The sequence below is a fragment of the Xenopus laevis genome, chromosome 6S, assembly GCF_017654675.1.
Source record: "Xenopus laevis strain J_2021 chromosome 6S, Xenopus_laevis_v10.1, whole genome shotgun sequence".
In the NCBI taxonomy this organism is placed as follows: Eukaryota; Metazoa; Chordata; class Amphibia; order Anura; family Pipidae; genus Xenopus; species Xenopus laevis.
The window spans coordinates 351,787-376,413 of record NC_054382.1 but is presented as its reverse complement, the minus strand read 5'-3'; the positions used below and the strand labels follow the sequence as shown (position 1 = coordinate 376,413).

At 45.3% G+C, this 24,627-nt stretch overlaps 1 protein-coding gene across 5 annotated transcripts in view; it reads left to right on the top strand.

Annotated features, from left to right (window-relative positions):
- Positions 1-2,602: 2,602 nt before the first annotated feature.
- LOC108695582 (SWI/SNF-related matrix-associated actin-dependent regulator of chromatin subfamily D member 3) overlaps positions 2,603-24,627 on the top strand; it is a 46,764-nt gene continuing 24,739 nt past the window's right edge. The window contains exons 1-2 of one of the 5 annotated variants that reach the window (XM_041568170.1): positions 2,609-2,706; positions 20,761-20,876. In XM_041568170.1, the coding sequence (XP_041424104.1) occupies positions 2,646-2,706; positions 20,761-20,876 (177 nt within the window). In that variant the 5' untranslated portion in view covers positions 2,609-2,645. Of the gene's footprint in view, positions 2,707-17,760; positions 18,043-18,064; positions 18,165-20,760; positions 20,877-24,627 lie in introns of those variants that run through there. The other 4 variants (XM_041568172.1, XM_041568171.1, XM_041568173.1 and 1 more) reach the window with 4 other exon arrangements.

Here is a 24,627-nt window from a genome sequence, read left to right as displayed (position 1 = left end):
TGTCCTGACCTTCATGGGGTCTCACTAATATACACAACTATTCTGAACCCTTCTCTCAAGATTTGGGGGTTTGCTGCAACTGGACCATGTGATTTATACTGAGTGGGTTACAGTATAGAGTATTTTCTACTTCTGTTTTCTGTTCTATCTATAAAATATGTATATTGAGACAGTCCCTGCTCCCAAATCTGTAGAAGGATATTATGAGCCGACACAATCCTCTGTCTGGGGATATTGTCCCACAGTCCCTGCTGTTTTGTCTCTACAGGGAGAATATTGTCACAGTCTCTCCTTTCAAATCCATAGGAGGACAATATTGTCCAATAGTCCCTGATTCCCTGTCTGTTGAAAAGGACGTTTATTGTTCGTCAATCTGCACCCTCCTTCTACAGAGCATAGGATCAGGGGACGTCTGACATATATCTCCTTCTACCAGATCACCAGGAATCAGGACCTGTCTGACCAATGAATCCTCCTTTCTACAGACAGGAATCAGGACTTGTGCTGACAATAACCTTCTTCTACAGACAGGGAATTAGGGACTGTCTGACAATATCCTCCTTCTACAGACAGGGAATTAGGGACTGTCTGACAATATCCTCCTTCTACAGACAGGGAATCAGGGACTGTCTGACAATAACCTTCTTCTACAGACAGGGAATCAGGGACAGTCTGACAATATCCTCCTTTCTACAGGACAAGGGAACTGCCAGACTGTCGTGACAATATCCTTTTTCTACAGACAAGGGAAATCAGGGAACTGTCTGACAACATCCTCCTCTCGTACAGACAAAGAGATTAGGGACCAGTCTGAGCAACTACCTTCTTCTAACAGGACAGGGAATTAGGGACTTGTCTGACAATATCCTCCTTCTACAGAAAGGACATCAGGGACTGTCTGACAATATCCTTCTTCTACAGACAAGGGAAAATCACGGGTACTGTCGACCAATAACCTTTCTTATACAGAAACCCAGGGATATAGGGACTGTCTGACAATGATCCCTCCTTCTACAGACAGGGAATGTAGAGGCAGCTGTCTGACATATCCTTTGCTTCGATCAGACAGGGAATCAGGGACTGTCTGACAATATCCTTTTTCTACAGACAAGGGAATCAGGGACTGTCTGACAATATCCTTCTTCTATAGACAGGGAATCAGGGACTGTCTGACATTATCCTTTTTCTACAGACAAGGGAATCAGGGACTGTCTGACAATATCCTTCTTCATCAGACAAGGGAATCAGGGACTGTTAGACAATAACCTTCTTATACAGACAGGGAATTAGGGATGTGTTCTGGGACAACTATCCTATCTTCTTACAGACAAGCGTAATCAGGGACTGAGCTGAGTCCTCCTATCCTAAAGACAATTTAGACTGTCCTAACCAATCCTTCTTTACAGACAAGTAATCCAACAGATCTCGTCCGACATATTCCACTTCATACAACACATTAGGGAGTGTTTGACAATATCCTCCTCTATCCAGACAAAGGAATGAGGACTGTCCTGCACAATTCTCCTCTTCCACAGGACACTATCCCGACGGACTGTTTCAGGTGAATACCTCCATCTCTAAGTCACAAGGGCAATTAGGGGACCTGTCTGACAATATCCCCTTCTCTCTACAGACAAGGAGATTAGGACTGTCTTTACCAATATCCTTCCCTTCTACAGACAATTTAGGGACTGGCCTGAAATATCCTTCTTTTTGATCAGACAAGGAATCGGAACCTTGTCTGACAATATTCCTCCTTCTACAGACAGGGAGATCAGGGACTGTCTGACCAATATTCACTCCTTTACAGACAGGAATCAGGGACTCGTCCGACCAAACAATATCCTCCTTCTACAGACAGGAATTAGGAACTGTCCTGGACCAGATATCCCTTCTCTCGGACAGACAGCCGGAATTAGAACTGTTGACTAATATCCCTTCTTCTATAACAAGGGAATCAGGGACTGTCTGTACAATAATCCTTCTTCTACAGACAAGGGAATCAGGGACTGTTGGACAATAACCTTCTTATACAGACAGGGAATCAGGGACTTCTGGACAGTCACTGATTCACTGTCTGTAAAGGGAGGATATTGTCAGACAGTCCCTGATTCCCTGTTTGTAGAAGAAGGTTATTGTCAGACAGTCCCTGATTCCCTGTCTGTAGAAGAAGGTTATTGTCAGACAGTCCCTGATTCGCCTGCTTTGTAGAGAAGTTATTGTTCAGGACAGTCCCTTGCATTCCCCTGGCTCTGTAGAAGAAGAGTTATTGTCAGACAGTCCCTGATATGGCGCCTGTCTGTAGGAAGAAGGTTTCTGTTAGGACCAGTTTCCCTGCTCCCAGAATCTGAATGCGGAGATGATATTGTCAGCAGTCCCTTCCGCGTGTATGTAAATGTACGTGATTGTAAACGCAACAATTGCATATTACTATATAGAATGAATATGATTTAGAGAGTCAATAAGGTCCCTTTAAGATTATGATTGTGGTGTGGCCTCATTTTGACACTCTCTAGCAGCTGCGACATACTTCATGTGTTCTCCTTTATTTTCCTGTGAGTCGCAAGGGCTGAGTTTTTAGACATTGCCTGCGTGTGATAAGAACGGGCGTATTGTTGATTACTCCCTCGCACTGCGTCTGCGCAATGCATCCGGACCAGACAGAACCATCAGAACCAGCAGCCACAGACAGACATGGAGAGAAAGGTGAGATTGCACGAAACCCTCGCAGAGACAACAGGGACCCCCAGTGAGAGACATGACTGACACTTATTAACAGACACAGCCCTGAGACTGCTGTGATGTCTCATACACAGACTGAGAGTGACACTCCCTAACAGAGATGGGTCCTAGACCTTTGACAGAGGAATACCCATGACACTAACTGCAGCCAGATTGATGAGTCCACAATCGACTAACCAACACTGCTCCTGAGACTGCAGGGATTGCATTCAAATTACTGAAGAGTAGGACTGAGAGTCACACCTCAAAGACAGAGACAGCCTGAGACTGCACGGTGGGATTGCTATTAAAATGCACGCGAGACAGACTTGAGATCAAGACACTCACTAAGCAGAGACAGCCCTGAGACTGCCAGAGTTGCCATAAAATGACGGAGAAGACTGAGGAATGACTACCAACAACAGACGACAGCCCTGAGACTGCAGGGATTGCATAAAATGACTGAGACAGACTGACAGTCCAATCTCACTAACAGCGACGATCAGCCCTGAGACTAGGGATTGATTAAATATGACTGAGGAACAGACTCGCAGAATGACACTCACTAAAAGAGACAGCCCTGAGACTGCATGGATTGCATAAAATGACTGAGACAGACTGACAGTCACACTCACTAACAGAGACAGCCCTGAGACTGTAGGGATTGCATAAAATGACTGAGACAGACTGAGAATGACACTCACTAATAGAGACAGCCCTGAGACTGCAGGGATTGCATCAAATGACTGAGACAGACTGAGAATGACACTCACTAACAGAGACAGCCCTGAGACTGCAGGGATTGCATAAAATGACGGAGACAGACTGAGAATGACACTCACTAACAGAGAGCAAGCCCTGAGACCTGCCAGGGATTTGCATACAAATGACGGAGACTCAGACTGAGAAACCAGAGTCACCCACTCACCAACAGAGCGACCAGTTGCTGAGACTGGCCCAGGAGATTGTCAATACACAATGACTTGAGAACAACTGAGAATTGACACTCGACTAATCAGAGACAGAACCTGAGACTGCATGGAATTGCATAAAGCATTGACGAGATAGACTGAGAGTCACACTCACTAACAGAGACAGTTGTGAGACTGCAGGGATTGCGATACATACTGAGACAGTACCTCGAGCAATGACCCACTCACTAACAGACGACAGCCCTGAACTGTCAGGGATTGCATAAAATGGACTGAGACATGAGCTGAGAATGACACTCGCACTAACAGCGGAGACAAGCCCTGGAGATGTAAGGGATTGCATAAAATGACTGAGACAGACTGAGAATGACACTCACTAACAGAGACAGCCCTGAGACTGCAGGGAAACTCATAATTTTCAATTGTCTAATATGTTTTAATGTTAAAGATTTTTGATGATGTTGGTATTAAAGGCATATTATCCCCTGGTGTTAAAGGCATAGTGTCCCCTGGTGTTAAAGGCATAGTACTTAAAGGCATAGTACTTAAAGGCATAGTGTCCCCTGGTGTTAAAAGCATAGTATTCCCTGGTGTTAAATGCCTAGTAGCCCAGTGTGTTAAATACATAGTAGTTAAAGGCATTGTATCCCCTTGTGTTAAAAGCATAGTACTTAAAGTCATAGTGTCCCCATGTGTTAAAGGCATAGCAGCCATTTGTGTAAAAGGCATAGTAGTTAAATGCATAGTGTCCCCTGGCGTTAAAGATATAGTGTTAATATATAGGCATAGTAACCACTGTAATATATAAAGGCATAGTATCCCCTTGTGATGTGTGTAGATGGTGTGTGTAGATGTTGTGTGTAGCTGTTGTGTATAGATGTTATGTATAGACAGTGTGTATAGATGATGTGTGCAGATGTTGTGTATAGATCATGTGTATAGATGTTGTGTATAGATATTGTGTATAGATGTTATGTATAGACAGGTTGTATAATGAATGTGCCTCGCAAGATGTTGTAGTAAGATCATCTGTGTATAGCATGTTATAGAGTCTGTGTATAGATGTCTGTGTATAGATGTATGTAGTATGATCAGTGTGTATAGATCGCTTGCTGTATATATCAATGATTGTATAACATGTGTGTCATAGATGTGTGTATAGATGTTGTGTTAAGATGTTGTCGTAATAGAATGTTATGTACTAGATAGTCGTTTATAGGATGATGTGCTGCAGATGATGTCGATGTAAGCGATTGGTATAAGTATGTTGTGCCGTTCACTGTCACACTAGTCATATCAGCAGCCTATTTGCCACATGGCTGCACATTTGTTTTGCACACAATTGCCAATAAGTGTGTAGTGACAGTGTGTAGGTTGTGGGAGTTAATTATGGTTTATGTGACAGGGTAACAATGGAGTTTATAGGGAAGTCAGAATGTGCAGAACAATCCCTTTGTTTTATAATAATATTTCCTACAATGACAAGTTGTTTATATAAATGTCAGTAGAGATTGAATGACTGGGTGCATGTCACATGACTTATGGACCATCACATGATCAGTCCCTGCCAGAGTCACCCAATAATAGTTCCGAACTCATAACACCTTGATCAACATCACTGCCAACTATATTGTAATGTGTAAGTGTGTTTAATTCGTGAGACACAGGAAACATTGATTAGACCTCTCTGGTGGCTTCAGCTCATATCTCTCTGTGTAAGAACAAAGCCCATTGTTTTCTACAGGTCCTTCCTGCTATTACCAATGTAATGACTGGCCCTTGGCTACGGTGCAGCGTATAGAGACATGATAGTAACACTCTTGTATCAAACACACAGTTGTACCAACACAGGGTAACACCACACTCTTTATTAGCACCCCTTTCCTTTGCTCCCTTTTATTTGCTCCCTTTCCTCTGCTCCCCTTTCCTCTGCTCCCTTTTATTTGCTCCCTTTCCTCTGCTCCCCTTTTCTCTGCTCCCTTTCTTCTGCCCCTTTCCTCTGCTCGCCACTTTTCTCTTCGATTCCCATCTTCTCTTCTACCCCTGTCTCGCGTCTGCTCGCGCGCGAGACAGGAATTGGGGGGCGGTCGCGTCGGTACTCCCGGCGTTTCCTCTGCTCCCCTTCCTCTGCTCCCTTTACTCTTGCTCCCCTTTACTTCGGCTTTCCTGCGTGGCGCGGGCGTGTCGTGCTGCTGTCCCCTTTTCCCTCGTGCTGCCCTGGTCCTGCTGCGCCCTTTCCTCGTGCCCCTTTCCTCTGCTCCCCTTTCCTCTGCCTTCCCCTTTCCTCTGCTCCGCTTTCCTCTGGCCCCTTTCTCTGCCCCCTTTCTCTGCTTCCTTTTCCTAAATGCCCTTTCCTCTGCTCCCCTTCCTCTGCTCCCTTTCCGCTGCCCCTTCCTATCTGCTCCCCTTTCTCTGCTCCCGCTTTCTCTAATGTCGTTCTGTGCCCCTTTTCAATCTGCTCCCCTTTCCTCTGCCCATTCCTCTGCCCCCATTCCCTCTGCCCATTCCTCTGCCCATTTCCTCTGTCCCCTTTTCCTGTCTGCTCCTTTCCTTGCGCCCTTTCTCTCTGCTCCCCTTTCCTCTGCTTCCCTTTCCTCTGCTTCCTTTCCTCTGCCCCCTTTCCTCTGCTCCCCTTTCCTCTGCCCCCTTTCCTCTGCCCCCTTTCCTCTGCCCCCTTTCCTCTGCTTCCTTTCCTCTGCCCCATTCCTCTGCTCCCCTTTCCTCTGCTTCCCTTTCATCTGCTCCCTTTCCTCTGCTCCCCTTTCCTCTGCCCCTTTCTTTTGCTCCCCTTTTCTCTTCTCCTTTTCCTCTGCCCCTTTCCTCTGCCCCTTTCCTCTGCTCCCTTTCTACTACCCCTTTACTTTGCTCCCTTTCCTCTGCCCCTTTCCCATGCTTCCTTTCCTCTGCTCGCTTTCCTTTGCTCCCTTTCCTCTGCCCCTTTCCTCTGCTCCCTTTCCTCTGCTTCCTTTCCTCTGCTCCCCTTTCCTCTGCTCCCTCTAGTCTCCCCTGAAGCTCCGCTTCTCTCTCGCCTCCCCTCTTTTCCCTGCTTCCTCATCTCTGACCCCGCTTCTCCTCTGCTCACTTTCCTCTGCTCCCTTCTTCTGCTCCCTTCCTCTGCCACCCTTTCTTTTGCTTCTCTTTCCCTCTTGGCCCTTTCTTTCCTGCTCCCTTCCTCCTCGCCTTTATCCCATGTTTCCGTTTCGCTCTTCCCTATTGCCTCTACTTCCCGGCTATTCTCTGCTATCTCTTTCCTCTGCCCTCCCCTTTCATCAACAATCTGCATTCCTTTCCTCTGCTCCTTTCCTCTGCTTTCCTTCCTCTTGCACCCCTTTCCTCTGCCCCCCCTGCTCCCCTTTTGTCCTGCGCTTCCTTTGCCTCTTCTCCCTTTTCCTCTGCTACCCCTTTCCTCTGTTTCTTTCCATACAACCATTTGCCTCGCTCCGCTCTGTACCTTTCTCCCGCGCGCTTCCCTGACTCTCTATTCTGTCTCTCTCTCTCCTGCCCCTTTTTCTCTGCTCCCTTTCCTCTGCCCCATTCCTCTGCCCCATTCATCTGCCCCATTCCTCTGCCCATCTACTCATTGAGCCGCCCTATTTCCTCTGCTCCCCTTACCTCTCGCTCCTTTCCTCCTGCCCTCTTTCCTCTGCTCCCCTTCCTCTGCTTCCCTTCTCATCTGCCTTCCTTTCCCCCCCTTTCCTCTGCCCCTCTTTCCTCATCCGCCCTTCCCTCTGAGCTGCCTTTCCTCTGCCCCTTCTTCTTCGGCTCCCTTTCCTTCTGCCCCCATTCCTCTTGCCTCCCTTTCCTCTGCTTCCCTTTCATCTGCTCGCCTCTTCCTCCTGCTCCCCTTTTCCTCTGCCCCTTATCGTTTTGTCACATCCTCCTATTTTCTACTTCCTCCTTCCCTGCCCCTTCTCCTCGTGCGTCGCGCGTGCGTCTACCTACCCCTTTACATCTGCGTCCCTTCTCCTATCGTGCCCCTTATCCTCACTGCTCCTGTCCTTTCCTCTGCTCGGCCTTTCCTCGTCTTGCTCCTTCCTCTACCCCTTTCCTCTGCTCCCCTTATCTCTAGCCTCCTTTCTCCTGCTCCCCCTATTTTATCTGCCTCCCCTTTATCTGCGTCCCCTCCCCTCTGCTCCCCTTTCCTCTGCTCCCTTTCCTCTGCTCCCCTTTCCCCTGCTCCCTTTCCTCTGCCCCCTTTCCTCTGCTCACTTTCCTCTGCTCCCTTTCTTCTGCTCCCTTTCCTCTGCCCCTTTCTTTTGCTCTCTTTCCTCTGGCCCTTTCTTCTGCTCCCTTTCCTCTGCCCCTTTCCCATGTTTCCTTTCCTCTGCCCCCTTACCTCTGCTCCCCTTTCATCTGCTTCCTTTCCTCTGCTCCCCTTTCATCTGCTTCCTTTCCTCTGCTGCCTTTCCTCTGCTTCCTTTCCTCTGCCCCCTTTCCTCTGCTCCCCTTTCCTCTGCTTCCTTTCCTCTTCTCCCCTTTCCTCTGCTCCCCTTTCCTCTGTTTTACCCGTTCCCTACTGCCTTCCTTTATTCCTCTACCCTTCCTCTTCTCCCTTTCCTTTGTTCCTTGCGCTACTGCTCTCCCCTTCCTCCCTTTCCCTCTGTCCTCCCCTTATCCTAACTGCTCCCTTTCCTCTGTCGTTCCTTTCCTCTTCTCCCCTTGTGCCTCTGCTCCCCTTTCACCTACATAATTTCCTTTCACTCTGCTTCCTTTCCGGATGCTACCCTTTCCTCTGTGCGTGCCCCTTTGACCTCTCCCCCTTTCCTTTGCTTCCTTTCCTCTGCTCCCTTTCCTCTGCTCCCTTTCCTCTGCTTCCTTTCCTCTGCCCCCTTTCCTCTTCTCCCTTTTCTCTGCCCCTTTCCTCTGCTTTCTATCCTCTACTCACTAACCCAGGCTCCAATTTACCCATTGCTATGCCTCTGTAACCTATTCATTCATTTCACATTTTCATGTTGTCTCTTTATGCTGTGTCCTCATAGCCCCCCAAAATCATCTTAATTACCTCTCAGCCCTTACATTCAGCTGGGGCATTGTATGAGAGCAGGAAGCCCCCTGTACAGAACACAGGCCATATGAAGACCACTGCAGTAAGGACTAGGGTCCATTAACTGCCTGTAGCCCAGGATGGAAACCCGGAAATCACATTTTATTGATGAAAACATTTAATTTTAAGCAACTTCGCAAGTAGCAATGGATTTGAATGTTTTTTGACTGCCCCTTTGTGCCCTGCTGGTTCAGACTAGTGAAATAAAGTAGTTTGTTAGCTCTCCTCTAGCCATCATTTCCCACAATGCTGCTATGCAACACTTCCATCTCACTGGTCTAAACAAAGAGTCTTCAGTTAGTTCGGGTACTGCATGCACAATCCAGTTGACCGGGCCAGCAATGCTGCCTTTCACCAGTTCGCAATTGACATTTCATACTGCTTATAGCTATTGAGAGCATAGGCCAATTACAGGATCTACTAATCAATGGATTAGAGGTAGGATCTCCCTAGATGAGTTGTGACTTGCTCTTATTGGTCAGAGCATCATCTAGATCACATGGATATTGGGAGGATCGTCTACAGCCTTGGACTATGGCAGAGGAATCTCTAGATTGATATTAGGACGAGGCAGTCCTCCTAATCAATGGAATATGGGAGGATTCTCTAATGCTGGATATTGGGAGAGTCCTAATGATTGCTGATAGTGGGGAAGGGATCTCAGTGATGATTGGAGTATTGGGAGGTATCTCTCACAATGAATTGGATAATTGGGAGGCATGCTCTACATGCTTGCATATTGAGCCCATCTCGACGCGCGCATCTCTAATATTGGATCCTATTTGGGAGGATCTCCGGAATTGCGACTATTCTCTAACTCAATGGATATTGGGAGAATTCTCTAATGTATCGGATATGGGTATGAAGGATCTCTAATCTCCAATGTATATTGGGACGGATCTTCTAATTCAGCATGGAATATTGGAAGAGGATCTCTAAATGACTTGCACTGTATTCGGAGGATAACCTGCTAATGACTTGCGATATTGGAGGATCCTCTACATCAATGATATTGGTAAGGATCTGTAATGATTGGATATTGGGAGGATCTCTAATCAATGGATATTGGGAGGATCTCTAATCAATGGATTATTGGCGAAGACAGATCTCTAGATGAATTGGATGTTGCCGAGGGATCATGTAATCATGAGATATTGGCCGCAAGACTCTCTAACTAAATGATCGGGAGCATTCTGTAATAATTGGAATGGGAGGATTCTGTAATGATTGGATATTGGGCAGGATCTCTAGATGATGGATATCCGGCAGAGGGATGCTCATAATATGAATGAGGCTGTGTGGAGGATCTCTAATGATTGGATAATTGGAGCGATCTACTAATCAATGGATATTGGAGGATCTATGCCTTAAAATCTTCATATGGCTATTGGCGGAGGATCTCTAATAGAATGGATAATTGGGTAGGATCTCTAATGATTGATGATGTTGGAGAAATGATTCTACTGCATATTGGATATTGTGAGGATCGATCTAAGATTTAAGTCAGATATATGAAGGATCTCTAATCGACTTGGACACTATCTTGTGAGGCATCTCTAATCACCATGGATATCTGGAGCGATCCTTCTACAATGATTGGCGATTATATGGGCAGGATCTCTAGTGAGTTGGATTACTTGGAGGACATCTCTAAAATCGCCAGAGAACACCAGACCACGTGAACTTGGATATATTGGGAGGATCTCTAATGATTGGATGTTGGGAGGATCTCTAATGATTGGATATGTATGTATATTTTTATTTTTATAGCGCTCCTTGAGGGCAAAGCACTGTACAGCAAAACAATAAATTCATAGTAACAAACAAGGGTCATTGTGAATAAAAAGTAATAATAAGTGGATTATTAGACAATACAGTTTCACATAAATATAAAACAGTATAATGACACTACACGATTAGTGCTCAGGTCAAGCGAAACAAAGGCTAGAGACCCTAACACCATGAGAGCTCCGAGTGAACATACGACACAATCTCAAGGGTATTAAAGGTACTGTGGGTAGACACCACCTTTGAATCCACCCTACACCAGCGTGCCACCGCTTCACCTGGTATACATCCTCCGGTGCTCCCAGAGGAGTCTTTTGAGTTTTGTTTATAAAAAACACTGAAGAGGATTCTGCTCCTGAGAGCAAGCATTCTAAGGAATGACATTTACCACAAATAATAAGAGTCCAAAGCAGATAAGCGGTTTTGATGGCGTGAACTAGCAGTAGTCAGTGGGGGAACGCGGTCACTGGTATCGTCGGCGGCAGGAACATATAGAAGTAAACAAGAATAGAGATGTAGTGGGTATCTGCAGTGGAACATGAAGGCGATGATTGCAGCTAAGCAATCTCTAAATGAAGGATAATTAGGGGGTTCCATGGTCGTCGGAGTAACCACTATTCTGCCTTATAGCGAACAGTTAGCTTTGCCTTTACACCTGCCGTTGAACAATTCATCAGATCCTGTGTCTAGAACCAATGCGACCGAAGTCCATTATCTCTATAGTGGCCTAGCTGCGGTGGGCTCTCAGAACTGTCACCTGGGGGTTAGAGGACAAATGGCAAACCCGGAAGCTGCGGTAAGCCGACGTAAGTCAGAAGAAAATTATTGTTATTGGGGAAGTGTAAGTACATCCAGACCAACGTTCACCTATTTTATGTAGGGGCGTTTCTTTTGAAGAGTTTCGGTGCTATAATACAGAGGAACTATCTATGGTGTGCTATGCTAGTAAACTAGTTTAGGACTGCAGTCCTTGCGGGTGTAGACCTGAACTAACTGCTGATCTGTAGCTATGGGTTTACTGGCGCCTTCTCACCAGTACTTCTCACTGTAACTCCTCAGTTGCAGCTGTACGCGGTGTACTTACTGGTTACTTCTCACCACATACTGTGTGTACTGGTACTTCAGCTGACTTCTCACTGGTACTTCTTGTACTGTGACTTCGAACAGTTACTGTACTTCTCATTGTGTATTCTCCACATGACTTGTTCAACTATAATTCACTGTAGCTGTCTCACGTTACTTCTCACGTGTAACCTGCCCTGTACTTCGTTACTGTACTTATCTCACTGTACTTCTCAGTGTACTTCATACATCCGTAAACTTCTTACTGTATTTCTATACTGTACTTCTCACTGTACTTCTCACTGACTTCATTACATGTTACTCTCACTGTACTTCGCAGATGTAACTTCACACTCTTGGACTTCTTACTTGGTATTTCTAACTGTAACTTCTCATGTACTGTGCATACCTGTACTTCCTCACTGTACGTCTCAGTGTACTCCCACTGACTTCTTATCCCTGTATTTGCTAACTGTATTCTTTCTCATTGTCACTTTACTGTCACAGTACCTTCATACATAACGATCTCTCCACTTACTTCTACAGATGTACTGGCGCCACACCACGTACTCTCGCGTAGGTGTATTTCAACATGTACTTCTGCCACCGAATTTAGTCCACTTGCAATACTCGTAACTTCTCACTGTACTTCTCAGTCGTACTTCACCACGCAATGTACTTCTTACTGGATTTCTAACTTGCTACTTCTCACGGTCCGCTACTTTCCTTACCAGTACATTCACTGTACGTGCCTCCTACCCCTCTCGTACCTTCTTCACCAACCCCCGTCAGCTTACTTTTTACATGTACTTCGAGTGACGGTGTAACTTCTCACTTGTCACTTCTCACGTTATACTAAATCACGTACTTCTCACTTACTCACCTCGTGACTTCAAACGGTACTTACTCACGTGACATTCCTCAGTGTAACTTCGACCACGGCGGATGTCTTGCCTGTACTGTATTTCTAAACGGTTTACTTCTCACATGATACTACACTGCTACTTCATATGGCACTATTATTACCTTGTGTTACTTCACACCTCGTTTATCTCACTGGCGTACTCCACTGTGACTTTCTTCAGCTGTACTTTATACTGTTACTTGCTCACTAACCTTTGCCATACTCTTTCCACCATAACCTAGATTCAATCTCGGCCACTTTCTTCACTCGTCACAGCCCTCACGTATCATATATACTTCCATTACTGCACATCCATATATAATTAACTTCTTAACACTTGTCATTCTCACTGTACCCCACTGTACTTTCTCCCTTGTACTTCTCTATACTGTACTTCCTCACCTAGTACTTTGCCATACTCCATTTACTGCTTAAATTCTCAACTTTCTTCAGCTGGTACGTCTCACTGTACTGCACCACTGTAGATTCCTTATCCTGACCCTTCAGCTGTACGTTTCAACGCCGTATAGCTTCGCCAACCCTGTAACAATCTCAGCTTGTACTTTCTTTTTAACTGATTCTTCGAGCCTGCTACTTCCACTGACTCCTTACTGATTTCTCAACCACTGCTATCTTCCTGCACCCCCTTGGTACTCTCGTTCTCAGAATATTCTACGTGACTTGCACTGTACTTTTTACTGTTACTTCATTAGGTACTTCTCATTGTACTTCTCACGGTACTTCACCTGTACTTCTCGACTATTACGTCAACTGTACTTCTCACTTTGACTTCGCAAGTGTGACATTCACTGGTCACCTTCTCACGCATGTACTTCACACCTGTTACTCTTACATCTGTGTAGTTTACTCAGACGTACTCTCATCGTAGCGTTCACGTGTACTTCATTACGTGCAATCTATTATTGTACGTGTGCGACACTGGTATTCATACACTGTACTCACTCGTAGCTTCTCACTTACTTCTACTGTACTTCTCGAACCCCTATACCCGGCCTGTAGCTGCATCGGCCCACTGACTTGCCATCTGGGTAATTCTCACGCTTCTACACGTGTATCTTCTGTCACTGACGTTCAACACTGTAACATTCTGTTGACTGTATCTTGGCCACGTGGGTACTTCACGTATACTTCCCTCACGTACATCTCACGTGACTTTTTTACTGTTCTTCACTGTACTTCTCAGCTTACTTCTTACTGTACTTACTCCACTGTAACTTCCTTTACAAGCTAATTTTCTGCTACCCTTTCCTCTACTAGTACTCACTGTGTTTCATTTACGGTACATTCCACTTTACTTTCACTGTACTTCCCTCTAATTCTTCTACTGTACTTCACTGTACTTCGTCACTCGGACTTCGGCTTGCACTTGCGGCTACTGTACTTTGCTCACTGCTACTTTCGCCATACTTCTATTACTGTAATTCTCAGATGTACATTCACGCTTGATCTTCTCACGATATACTGTCACCTCTGTATTCTCTTACTGTACTCTCACGTGGTAAATTTGTTCCCTTACTACCGCGTAATTCTTTCTTTACTTCTTACTGTACTTCACTGTATTTCTTACTGTACATTTCAATGTACTTCCCTGTACTTCTCACTCTAATTCTCACTGTACTCACTGGACTTCATACTGTACTTCTCACTGTACTTCGCTATACTTCATACTATAATTCTCACTGTACTTCACTGTACTTCTCACTGTACTTCTTACTGTATTTCTCACTGTACTTCACTTTATTTCATTGTGCTTCTTATTGTACTTCACTGTACTCACTGTACTTTATTGTACTTCTCACTGTACTTCATTGTACTTCTCATTGTACTTCACTGTACTTCTCACTGTACTTCTTGCTGTACTTTTCACTGTACTTCACTATATTTCCTACTGTAATTCTTACTGTACTTCACTGTACATCTCACTGTCCTGCTCACTGTACTTCTTACTGTAATTCTTAGTGTATTTCTTATTGTACTTCACTGTACTTTAGTATATTTCTTACTGTTAATTTCACTGTACTTCTTACTGTACTTCTCACTGTACTTCTCATTGTACTTCATATTATACTTCACTGTACTTCTCACTGTTCTACTCACTACATTGTGCACTGTACCTACTGTACTTCTCACTGTACTTCTCACTGTACTTCATTGTACTTCTCACTGTACTTCTTGCTGTACTTCTCACTGTACTTCACTATATTTCTCACTGTAATTCTTACTGTACTTCACTGTATGTCTCACTGTCCTGCTCACTGTACTTCTTACTGTAATTCTTAGTGTACTTCTTACTGTACTTCACTGTACTTTAGTGTACTTCTTACTGTAAATCTCACTGTACTTCTTACTGTACTTCTCACTATACTTCACTGTACTTCTCACTGTACTTTTTACTGTACTTCTCACTGTATTTCTCACTGTTCTCACTTCATTGTGCACTGTACTTACTGTACTTCTCACTGTTCTTCTCACTACATTGTGCACTGTACTTACTATGCTTCTCATTGTACTTTGCTGTACGTCTCACTGTATTTCTTACTGTACTTCTCGCTGTACTTTTTACTTTACTTTTCAATGTACTTCTCACTGTACTTTTCACTGTACTTCTCATTGAACTTTTCACTGTTATTCTCACTGTAAGTGACAGACAGAGGCAAAAGTGACTGTGCTGTTAGACATACAAAAGGCAAAGTGACAGACAGAGCTGTGAGACAGGCAGAGCTTTGAGACAAACAGAGCTGTGAGACAGTCAGGGAAAGTGACAGTCAGAGGGAAAAATGGCAGAATTATGAGACAAAGGGGAAAGTGACAGCCAGAACTTTGAGAAAGCCAGAAATATGAGAAAGAGAGAGGGGCAAGTGACAGCCAGAGATGTAAAACAACCAGACGAGAAGGTGACAGATAATGCTGTGAGACAGACAGAACTGTGAGAAAGATGGGGAAAGTGACAAAGGGGAACGTCGGACAACTGTGAGACAGATGGAGGAAAGTGACAGAAAGAGCTGTGAGACAGATAGAGGTTATAGTGATAGGCAAAGCTGTGAGACAGACAGAGGGGAAAGTGACAGACAGAGCTGTGAGACAGACAGAAGGAAAGTGACAGACAGAGTTGGGAGACAGACAGAGGGGATAGTGACATATAGAGCTGTTAGACAGACAGAGGGTTAAATGACAGACATGCAGAGCTATGAGAAAGACAGAGGAGTTAGTGACAAACAGAGCTGTGAGACAGACAGACAGAGGGAAAAGTGACAGACAGAGCTGTGAGACAGACAGAGGGGAGAGTGATATACAGAGCTGTGAGACAGACAGAGGGAAAGTGACAGACAGAGTTTTGAGACAGGCAGGGGGAGAGTGAGAAAGTGACAGACAGAGGGAAAGTGACAGACAGCTGTGAGACAGATAGAGGAAAAGGGACAGACAGAGGACAGACAGAGCTGCGAGACAGACAGAGGGGAGAGTGATAGACAGTTGTGAGACAGACAGAGGGGAAAGTGACATACAGAGCTGTGAGACAGACTCAGGGGAGAGTGACATACAGAGCTGTGAGACAGACAGAGGGAGAGGGGAGAGTGACATACAGATCTGTGAGACAGACTCAGGGGAGAGTGACACACAGAGCTGTGAGACAGACAGAGGGGAGAATGACATACAGAGCTTTGAGACAGGCAGGGGGAGTGTGACATACAGAGCTGTGAAACAGACTCGGGAGAGTGACATACAAAGCTGTGAGACAGACAGAGGGGAGAGTGACATACAGAGCTTTGAGACAGGCAGGGGGAGAGTGACATATAGAGCTGTGAGACAGACAGAGGTGAGAGTGACATACAGAGCTGTGAGACAGACAGGGGGGGACTGACATACAGAACTGAGACAGACAGGGGGGGACTGACATACTGAGCTGTGAGACAGACTGAGGTGAGAGTGACATACAGAGCTGTGAGACAGACAGAGGGGAGAGTGACATACAGAGCTTTGAGACAGGCAGGGGGAGTGTGACATACAGAGCTGTGAAACAGACTCGGGAGAGTGACATACAAAGCTGTGAGACAGACAGAGGGGAGAGTGACATACAGAGCTTTGAGACAGGCAGGGGGAGAGTGACATATAGAGCTGTGAGACAGACAGAGGTGAGAGTGACATACAGAGCTGTGAGACAGACAGGGGGGGACTGACATACAGGACTGTGAGACAGACAGGGGGGGACTGACATACAGAACTGAGACAGACATGGGGGGACTGACATACTGAGCTGTGAGACAGACTGAGGTGAGAGTGACATACAGAGCTGTGAGACAGACAGGGGGGGACTGACATACAGAGCTGTGAGACAGACAGGGGGGGACTGACATACAGGACTGTGAGACAGACAGGGGGGGACTGACATACAGAACTGAGACAGACAGGGGGGGACTGACATACTGAGCTGTGAGACAGACTGAGGTGAGAGTGACATACAGAGCTGTGAGACAGACTGAGGGGAGAGTGACATACAGAGCTGTGAGACAGACAGAGGGGAGAGTGACATACAGAGCTTTGAGACAGGCAGGGGGAGAGTGACATATAGAGCTGTGAGACAGACAGAGGTGAGAGTGACATACAGAGCTGTGAGACAGACAGGGGGGACTGACATACAGGACTGTGAGACAGACAGGGGGGGACTGACATACAGAACTGAGACAGACAGGGGGGGACTGACATACAGAACTGAGACAGACAGGGGGGGAACTGGCTGTGAGACTGACATACTGAGCTGTGAGACAGACTGAGGTGAGAGTGACATACAGAGCTGTGAGACAGACTGAGGGGAGAGTGACATACAGAGCTGTGAGACAGACAGAGGGGAGAGTGACATACAGAGCTTTGAGACAGGCAGGGGGACAGTGACATATAGAGCTGTGAGACAGACTGAGGGGAGAGTGACATACAGAGCTGTGAGACAGACTGAGGGGAGAGTGACATACAGAGCTGTGAGACAGACAGGGGGGGACTGACATACAGGACTGTGAGACAGACAGGGGGGGACTGACATACAGAACTGAGACAGACGGGGGGGGGGACTGACATACTGAGCTGTGAGACAGACTGAGGGGAGAGTGACATACAGAGCTGTGAGACAGACAGAGATTGGGGAAAGAGAGCCATGTAGTGCCTGCGATGAGCCAGACCCAGAGAAGGAGACAGAGGGGTTTGGTTTCTAATAGAATGTGAGACAGACAGAGACAGCTGCAGGACAGCTGGACAAGCACACAGACATTCCCAGTTATAGACAGGCAGAGACAGCTGTGAGAGACAGAGAAAGAGAGACTGTGTTACAGTTCTGTGCTGGATCTATTCCTGGCTTATCAGTGGAAGGAATGCGGCTCATGTAGGGGGGAGAGTGGGCCCTCATCACAGCCCTGAGAGACCCCCAGCCTGACCGCCAGAGAGAGGCATCGACAGACCCTCCACTTTCACAGATCTGAGTGAGTCCTCCAGGGAAGAAAGCCAGGACTTACGGACAGAAAGAGACACTTACAGGGACCTGTGTGAGATCTACAAAGAAGGGAGACCCAGGACTTACAGACAGGGTGAGAGACTTCCAGGGACCTTTGTGAGACCTACAGAGGAGAGAGACGGAGACAATACAGACAGCCTGAACTTAGTGCGGGAGGGGGAAGTACAGTCTCTCAGTCCAGAGAGTTCTCTGATGGTACTTGCAGTCCTGTGTATAAGGAGGGGGGGTGCAGTCTCACAGTGACAGTCCTGTGTATAAGGAGGGGGGGTTCAGTCTCACAGTGACAGTCCTGTGTATAAGGAGGGGGGGTGCAGTCTCACAGTGACAGTCCTGTGTATAAGGAGGGGGGGGTGCAGTCTCACAGTGACAGTCCTGTGTATAAGGAGGGGGGGTTCAGTCTCACAGTGACAGTCCTGTGTATAAGGAGGGGGGGTGCAGTCTCACAGTGACAGTCCTGTGTATAAGGAGGGGGGGTTCAGTCTCACAGTGACAGTCCTGTGTATAAGGAGGGGGGGTTCAGTCTCACAGTGACAGTCCTGTGTATAAGGAGGGGGGGTTCAGTCTCACAGTGACAGTCCTGTGTATAAGGAGGGGGGGTGCAGTCTCACAGTGACAGTCCTGTGTATAAGGAGGGGGGGTGCAGTCTCACAGTGACAGTCCTGTGTATAAGGAGGGAGGGTGCAGTCTCGCCTGAATTTAGGGGGGGGCATAATATAAGGGATTGGAGAGCTCTCACTTTCCTTACTCACCTGTGTCAGGTACTGAGGAACTGGTACTGAAAGAGCCTCCAATTTGGGTCACATACACTGCACTACAGTCCTGCTATACACTGTATATATGTACCCTGTATATACTCCATACCCTACAGATACTATGTAACCTGTATATACTCCATACCCTACAGATACTGTGTACCCTGTATATACTCCATACCCTACATATACTATGTACCGTGCATATACTCCATTCCCTACATATACTATGTACCCTGTATATACTCCATTCCCTACATATACTATGTACCCTGTATATACTCCATGCCCTACATATACTATGTACCGTGCATATACTCCATACCGTACATATACTATGTACCCTGTATATACTCCATACCATACATATACTATGTACCCTGTATATACTCTATTCCCTACATATACTATGTACCCTGTATATACTCCATACCCTACATATACTATGTACCCTGTATATACTCCATTCCCTACATATACTATGTACCCTGTATATACTCCATACCGTACATATACTATGTACCCTGTATATACTCCATACCGTACATATACTATGTGCCGTGCATATACTCCATTCCCTACATATACTATGTACCCTGTATATACTCCATTCCCTACATATACTATGTACCCTGTATATACTCCATACCCTACATATACTATGTACCGTGCATATACTCCATACCGTACATATACTATGTACCCTGTATATACTCCATACCATACATATACTATGTACCCTGTATATACTCTATTCCCTACATATACTATGTACCCTGTATATACTCCATACCCTACATATACTATGTACCCTGTATATACTCCATACCCTACAGATAATATGTACCCTGTATATACTCCATACCCTACAGATACTATGTACCCTGTATATACTCCATACCGTACATATACTATGTACACTGTATATACTCCATACCCTACATATACTATGTACCCTGTATATACTCCATACCCTACATATACTATGTACCGTGCATATACTCCATTCCCTACATATACTATGTAACCTGTATATACTCCATACCCTACATATACTATGTACCCTGTATATACTCCATACCCTACATATACTATGTACCGTGCATATACTCCATACCCTACAGATAATATGTACCCTGTATATACTCCATACCCTACAGATACTATGTACCCTGTATATACTCTATTCCCTACATATACTATGTACCCTGTATATACTCCATACCCTACATATACTATGTACCCTGTATATACTCCATACCCTACATATACTATGTACCCTGTATATACTCCATACCCTACATATACTATGTACCCTGTATATACTCCATACCCTACATATACTATGTACCGTGCATATACTCCATACCCTACAGATAATATGTACCCTGTATATACTCCATACCCTACAGATACTATGTACCCTGTATATACTCCATGCCCTACATATACTATGTACCGTGCATATACTCCATACCCTACAGATACTATGTACCCTGTATATACTCCATACACGTGGTACTCTGGGGGCAGTATATAGTACAGGAATGGATTTACATGATACATGTGTTCTGGGGGCAGTATATAGTACAGGAATGGATGTATATGATGCATGTGGAGCTCTGGGGGCAGTATATAGTACAGGAATGGATGTACATGATACATATGGAGCTCTGGGGGCAGTATATAGTACAGGAATGGATGTATATGATACATATGGAGCTCTGGGGGCAGTATACAGTACAGGAATGGATATATATGATGCAGGTGGAGCTCTGGGGGCAGTATACAGGCCAGGATTGGATGTACATGATGCATATGGAGCATATGGAGCTCTGGGGGCAGTATACATACATATGGATGATTTACACTGCATGATGAATAGGTCCAGAGTAGTGTATTGGGGGAACTTACACACAGTCTCTAGGGTACAGGGGGGAATGTAGGCTGGGCATTCTGACAGTACCCCATGATGCTTGCTGGGCTGTAGGGACTGTTTGGTGACAGTTACCTGACATACTCACAGTCACTTCTTACAGGGCGGCACCTAGTACCTGAGTACTCAGAGGGGGGACACATGGCAACTGATGACTCGGCAGGAGGAGCTCGCAGGGCAACTAAGAGCAAATTGTTTGAGTTCCTGGTACATGGAGTGGTGAGTGAGGGGCAATTCAAAGTGGGAGGGGCACTTTTGGGAGGGCAAGAAGGGAAGTATAGTTTATACAAAAAATTATCCAGAGTATTCATATATCACATATAATTACCCATATTGCCCATTTCCCATATAGGCATCGGTTTTACCCCATCTATAACCTCTAGGTATCTGTACAGTCTCTCTGTGTAACCTACACCTACCATTTGTAACCAAAGTAACCCATTCTGACCATTTCTATAACCTAAAGATAAATGTACTTTTCTGTCTATAACCTATAGATACTCACTACCCTGTGTATTACCTATAGATACCCACATTGCCCTGTCTTTATCATATCTATCGATACTAACCTGTTCATAGCCAATACTTATCTATATTTTCCTTTACCTACAGATACACACTGCCCCATCTATAACCTATAGATACCAACAATGCCCATATATAACCTTTATATACCCACACTGCCTCGTGTATTACCTATAGATACCCACACTGCCCTGTGTATAACCTATAGATACCCACACTGCCCTTGTGTATAACCTATAGATACCCACACTGCCCTTGTGTATAACCTATTGGTAACCTCACTGCCCCGTGTATTACCTATAGATACCCACATTGCCCTGTGTATAACCTATAGATACCCACATTGCCCTGTGTATAACCTATAGATACCCACATTGCCCTGTGTATAACATATAAATATCCACACTGCCCTATGTATTACCTATAGATACCCACACTGCCCCGTGTATAACCTATAGATACCCACACTGCCCTTGTGTATAACCTATTGGTAACCTCACTGCCCCGTGTATTCCCTATAGATACCCACATTGCCCTCTGTATAACCTATAGATACCCACACTGCCCTGTGTATAACCTATAGATACCCACACTGCCCTATGTATTACCTATAGATACCCACACTTCCCCGTGTATAACCTATAGATACCCACACTGCCCTGTGTATAACCTATAGATACCCACACTGCCCTTGTGTATAACCTATTGGTAACCTCACTGCCCCGTGTATTACCTATAGATACCCACATTGCCCTCTGTATAACCTATAGATACCCACACTGCCTCGTGTATTACCTATAGATACCCACACTGCCCTGTGTATAACCTATAGATACCCACACTGCCCTATGTATTACCTATAGATACCCACACTGCCCCGTGTATAACCTATAGATACCCACACTGCCCTTGTGTATAACCTATTGGTAACCTCACTGCCCCGTGTATTACCTATAGATACCCACATTGCCCTCTGTATAACCTATCGATACCCACATTGCCCTGTGTATAACCTATAGATACCCACATTGCCCTGTGTATAACCTATAAATATCCACACTGCCCTGTGTATTCCCTATAGATACCCACATTGCCCTCTGTATAACCTATAGATACCCACACTGCCCTGTGTATAACCTATAGATACCCACACTGCCCTATGTATTACCTATAGGTACCCACACTGCCCCGTGTATAACCTATAGATACCCACACTTCCCTTGTGTATAACCTATTGGTAACCTCACTGCCCTGTGTATTACCTATAGATACCCAGATTGCCCTCTGTATAACCTATAGATACCCACATTGCCCTGTGTATTCCCTATAGATACCCACACTGCCCTGTGTATAACCTATAAATATCCACATTGCCCTGTGTATAACCTATAGATACCCACATTGCCCTGTGTATAACCTATAAATATCCACACTGCCCTGTGTATAACCTATAGATACCCACACTGCCCTGTGTGTACCTTATAGATACCCACACTGCCCCGTGTATAACCTATAGATACCCACACTGCCCTTGTGTATAACCTATTGATAACTTCGCTGCCCCCTGTATTACCTATAGATACCCACACTGCCTCTTGTTTAACCTATAGATACCCACACTGTCCTGTATATTACCTATAGATACCCACACTGCCCTGTGTATTATCTATAGAAACCAACACTGCCATGTGTACTACCTATAGATACCCACACTGTCCTGTATATTACCTAAAGATACCCACACTGCCCTGTGTACTACCTATAGAAACCAACACTGGCCTGTGTATTATCTATAGAAACCAACACTGCCCTGTGTACTACCTATAGATACCCACACTGCCCTGTGTATTATCTATAGATACCCACACTGCCCTACGTATTACCTATAGAAACCCACACTGCCCTGTGTATTATCTATAGATACCCACACTGCCCTACGTATTACCTATAGAAACCCACACTGCCCTGTGTATTATCTATAGATAGCCACACTGCCCAATGTGTAACCTATAGATAGATAGTACATTGGTTTGAAAAAAGACACTCGTCCATCAAGTTCAACCTTTTAACTTTTTTTAACCTGCCTAACTGTCAGTAGATCCAGAGTAAGGCAAAAAAAACCATCCAAAGCCTCTCAATTTGTATGTATAAGTTTATTTGTAAAGTGCTGTACAGAGCATTAAAGTACAATATATATATAAAGGTATACATGGGGAGACAAATCACATTATAAATATATACAGAATCATAGGACAAAGAGCTTAAGTGCTATGTGGTGAGAGACATAGTGGGAAGGAGGTCCCTGCCCCGTAGAGCTTACAGTCTAAGTGGATGGGAGGATAACATACAGGTACAAATTAGAGATGAAAAAGTGCACAAGGTAAGGCACAGTCAGTAGGGACAGGACTAGGCTAATGTTAGTTTTTTCTTGAAGAGATTAAGAGAGGATTCCTTATGGAGGAATTCAGGGATGGAATTCCAGAGAGAAGGAACAGCAGGATAGAAGGGTTTGAGATGAGAGGTGGCAGTGAATGTGGATGGTGTGAAGAGAAGGGACTCTGAGAAGAGCGGAGAACATGACCAGGAACGTATAGTGAGACAAGAGAAGAAATGTAGTGAGGAGCAGAGGAGTGAATGGCTTTGAATGTTAGTAGAAGGGGTTTATATACTATCCTTTGCTTAACAGGCAGCCATGCTAAGGATTTCAGAGGGGGAAGATGCAATGGGACCAGTCCCTGGATCAACTTGTACTATGAGCTCTCTCCCATATCCCTGTATTCCCTCACTTGCTAAACACCATCCAACCCCTTCTTATACCTATCTAATGTATCAGCCTGTACCCCTGATTCACTTCCCAGCTCTCCCTGTAACACCCCTTTCCCTCCTCTAATCTCATTGGCTCCCTCCTGTCTGCTGGGAGGAGCTACTGGTGAATAAAGCATCCGACCCTTCCTTGTACCTATCTAATGTATCAGCCTGTACCCCTGATTCACTTCCCAGCTCTCCCTGTAACACCCCTTTCCCTCCTCTAATCTCATTGGCTCCCTCCTGTCTGCTGGGAGGAGCTACTGGTGAATAAAGCATCCGACCCTTCCTTGTACCTATCTAATGTATCAGCCTGTACCACTGATTCACTTCCCAGCTCTCCCTGTAACACCCCTTTCCCTCCTCTAATCTCATTGGCTCCCTCCTGTCTGCTGGGAGGAGCTACTGGTGAATAAATCATCCGACCCTTCCTTGTACCTATCTAATGTATCAGCCTGTACCCCTGATTCACTTCCCAGCTCTCCCTGTAACACCCCTTTCCCTCCTCTAATCTCATTGGCTCCCTCCTGTCTACTGGGAGGAGCTACTGGTGAATAAAGCATCCGACCCTTCCTTGTACCTATCTAATGTATCAGCCTGTACCCCTGATTCACTTCCCAGCTCTCCCTGTAACACCCCT